General features: G+C 37.4%; 1 protein-coding gene across 1 annotated transcript in view; it reads left to right on the top strand.

Annotated features, from left to right (window-relative positions):
• The window catches only part of ATP7A (ATPase, Cu++ transporting, alpha polypeptide), a 187,038-nt gene that overhangs the window by 153,291 nt on the left and 31,554 nt on the right, over positions 1–2,193 (top strand). Inside the window, exon 15 of the mRNA XM_005877137.2 lies at positions 595–789. Coding sequence (XP_005877199.1) covers positions 595–789 — 195 coding nt within the window. The remainder of the gene's footprint in view (positions 1–594; positions 790–2,193) is intronic.

Raw genomic sequence — 2,193 nt, 5'->3', positions numbered from 1 at the left:
CCCTCTCCCCTTTCCCTCTCTCTCTAAAATCAACAAAAACATATATTTTTTAAAAAGAGCTATACTACCAGATATACTCAGTTCACAGTTACATCCAAAAGAATTTTGTTGAAATGTAGTTAAGCTCCCTTTGCATGCGGAGTGATTTTTTTTTCATTGTCTTCAGAGAGGAGTGTGGAAGGTAGGTCTCAGTATACAGAGATTCGGAATTCCTTTTTATTATGATCAAATTTGTTGAGAATTAGGTCCTATGTTTGTAGCTATTTTCTAAAGTCCCTAATAAAAATACTTACTGTTAATATGAGGCAAAAAAGCTGACTTTTATGTTCCTTATATTCACTCCAGAGTTTGTAACTATAAGTTAGTAAAATTGAAATCTTGATTTGGGACTGTGACTTCTTTATCAGTTATGTCACAATTTCTTTTATTCATAAAAATTTTTTAAAGTTTTTCTTAATAGTAACTAAAACATATAAGTTGGTAGCTAAGTAGGATTATATATGACTTCAAAATTGAGATTTTATTTCAGTAGAGTTAAACTTTGTTTTGTATAGCTCTAAATCAGTAACCAAAATTCATGCCTTTCTTCTAAAGGGCTACAACAGAAGTATCTCCCGAACAGAAACAATAATACGCTTTGCTTTCCAAGCCTCTATCACAGTTCTGTGCATTGCATGTCCATGTTCACTGGGTCTGGCGACTCCAACTGCTGTGATGGTGGGTACAGGAGTAGGCGCTCAAAATGGCATACTAATCAAAGGTGGCGAGCCGTTGGAGATGGCTCATAAGGTAAGACAGTCCCCAGAACTAAGAATTGTCCCATCCAAACTGGCAAGAGCACACCTACTGAGAAACACAGAGTTCTAAATTATTTCCACCTGGTCCATAAGCCAAGCTTCTGGCACTATCCTGAGGATCGAGGTAGGACAGGTGTTATTTTGGTTCTGCTCCAGATTGGCCTTAGTTATCTAAGGCCTCTAAGACTACTAGAGTCCTACACTCTTAGAGCAGATGCTGATGTGGAAAATCTGGAGTCCTATCCCTGCTCAGACTAGAAAAGTCTTTGGGGCAGGAAGACAGAGGAGGTGTTTGCCCAGGTCTTTCAGGCTTCTAACCTATTTGTGTGTGACTCCATGTTTGTGTTCTGCACCGTGAGGTAGCACTTGTGGTTAAATTACAGTTTCTTTGCCTTTCTGCCACCAGATGTCATTTTACAACTATGACTTCAGAAATATAATCCTATCCCTGGTCTCTCTCATATTAGGATTTTCATAACAATCTCAATGAAGGCTGCTTGACTTCAACTAAAACCATGTTCCTTCTAGTATGTTCTTATTATGAGGATATGAACTATATAGAGATTCATGCATGTACTAAACACAGAACACAGTTTAGAACAGATTTGGAACCTCATCTAGTGAATACAGGCTATTAATTTTTATAGGAATTTTTATTTTGACATAATTTCAAACTTAAAGAAAAATTGCAAGAATAGTATAAAGAATTTCTGTATAGCCATGACTGGTTTGGCTCAGTGGATAGAGCGTCGGCCTGCAGACTGAGGTGTCCCAGGTTCGATTCCAGTCAAGGGCATATAACTTGGTTGCGGGCACATCCCCAGTAGGGGGTGTGCAGGAGGCAGCTCATCGATGTTTCTCTCTCATCGATGTTTCTAACTCTCTGTCCCTCTCCTTTCCTCTCTGTAAAAATCAATAAAATATATTTAAAAATAAAAAAGAATTTCTGTATATCCTTTACTGCAGATATCAGCCTCCTTTCCTAAGAAGAATGATATTTTTTTACATAACCACAGTACAAAGTTCAAAATCAATAAATTAATATTGATATAATACTATTATCTAATCCAGGGGTCCTCAAACTTTTTAAACAGGGGGCCAGTTCACTGTCCCTCAGACCATTGGAGGGCCGGACTATAGTTTAAAAAAAAACTATGAACAAATTCCTATGCACACTGCACATATCTTATTTTGAAGTAAAAAAACAAAACGGGAACAAATACAATATTTGTATTTGCATGTGCCCCGCGAGCCGTAGTTTGAGGACCCCTGTACTAAATAATGATTGGGTTACCAGTGAGATCAAAGAAGAAATTAAAAACACCCTGGAAACTAATGACAATAAAAGCACAACAATCCAAAATCTATGGGACACAATGAAAACAGTCCTGAGAGG

The sequence above is a fragment of the Myotis brandtii genome, unplaced genomic scaffold, assembly GCF_000412655.1.
Source record: "Myotis brandtii unplaced genomic scaffold, ASM41265v1 scaffold509, whole genome shotgun sequence".
Lineage (NCBI taxonomy): Eukaryota > Metazoa > Chordata > Mammalia > Chiroptera > Vespertilionidae > Myotis > Myotis brandtii.
The sequence above is the reverse complement of the archived record's forward strand: the minus strand, read 5'-3'. Positions and strand labels throughout refer to the sequence as shown.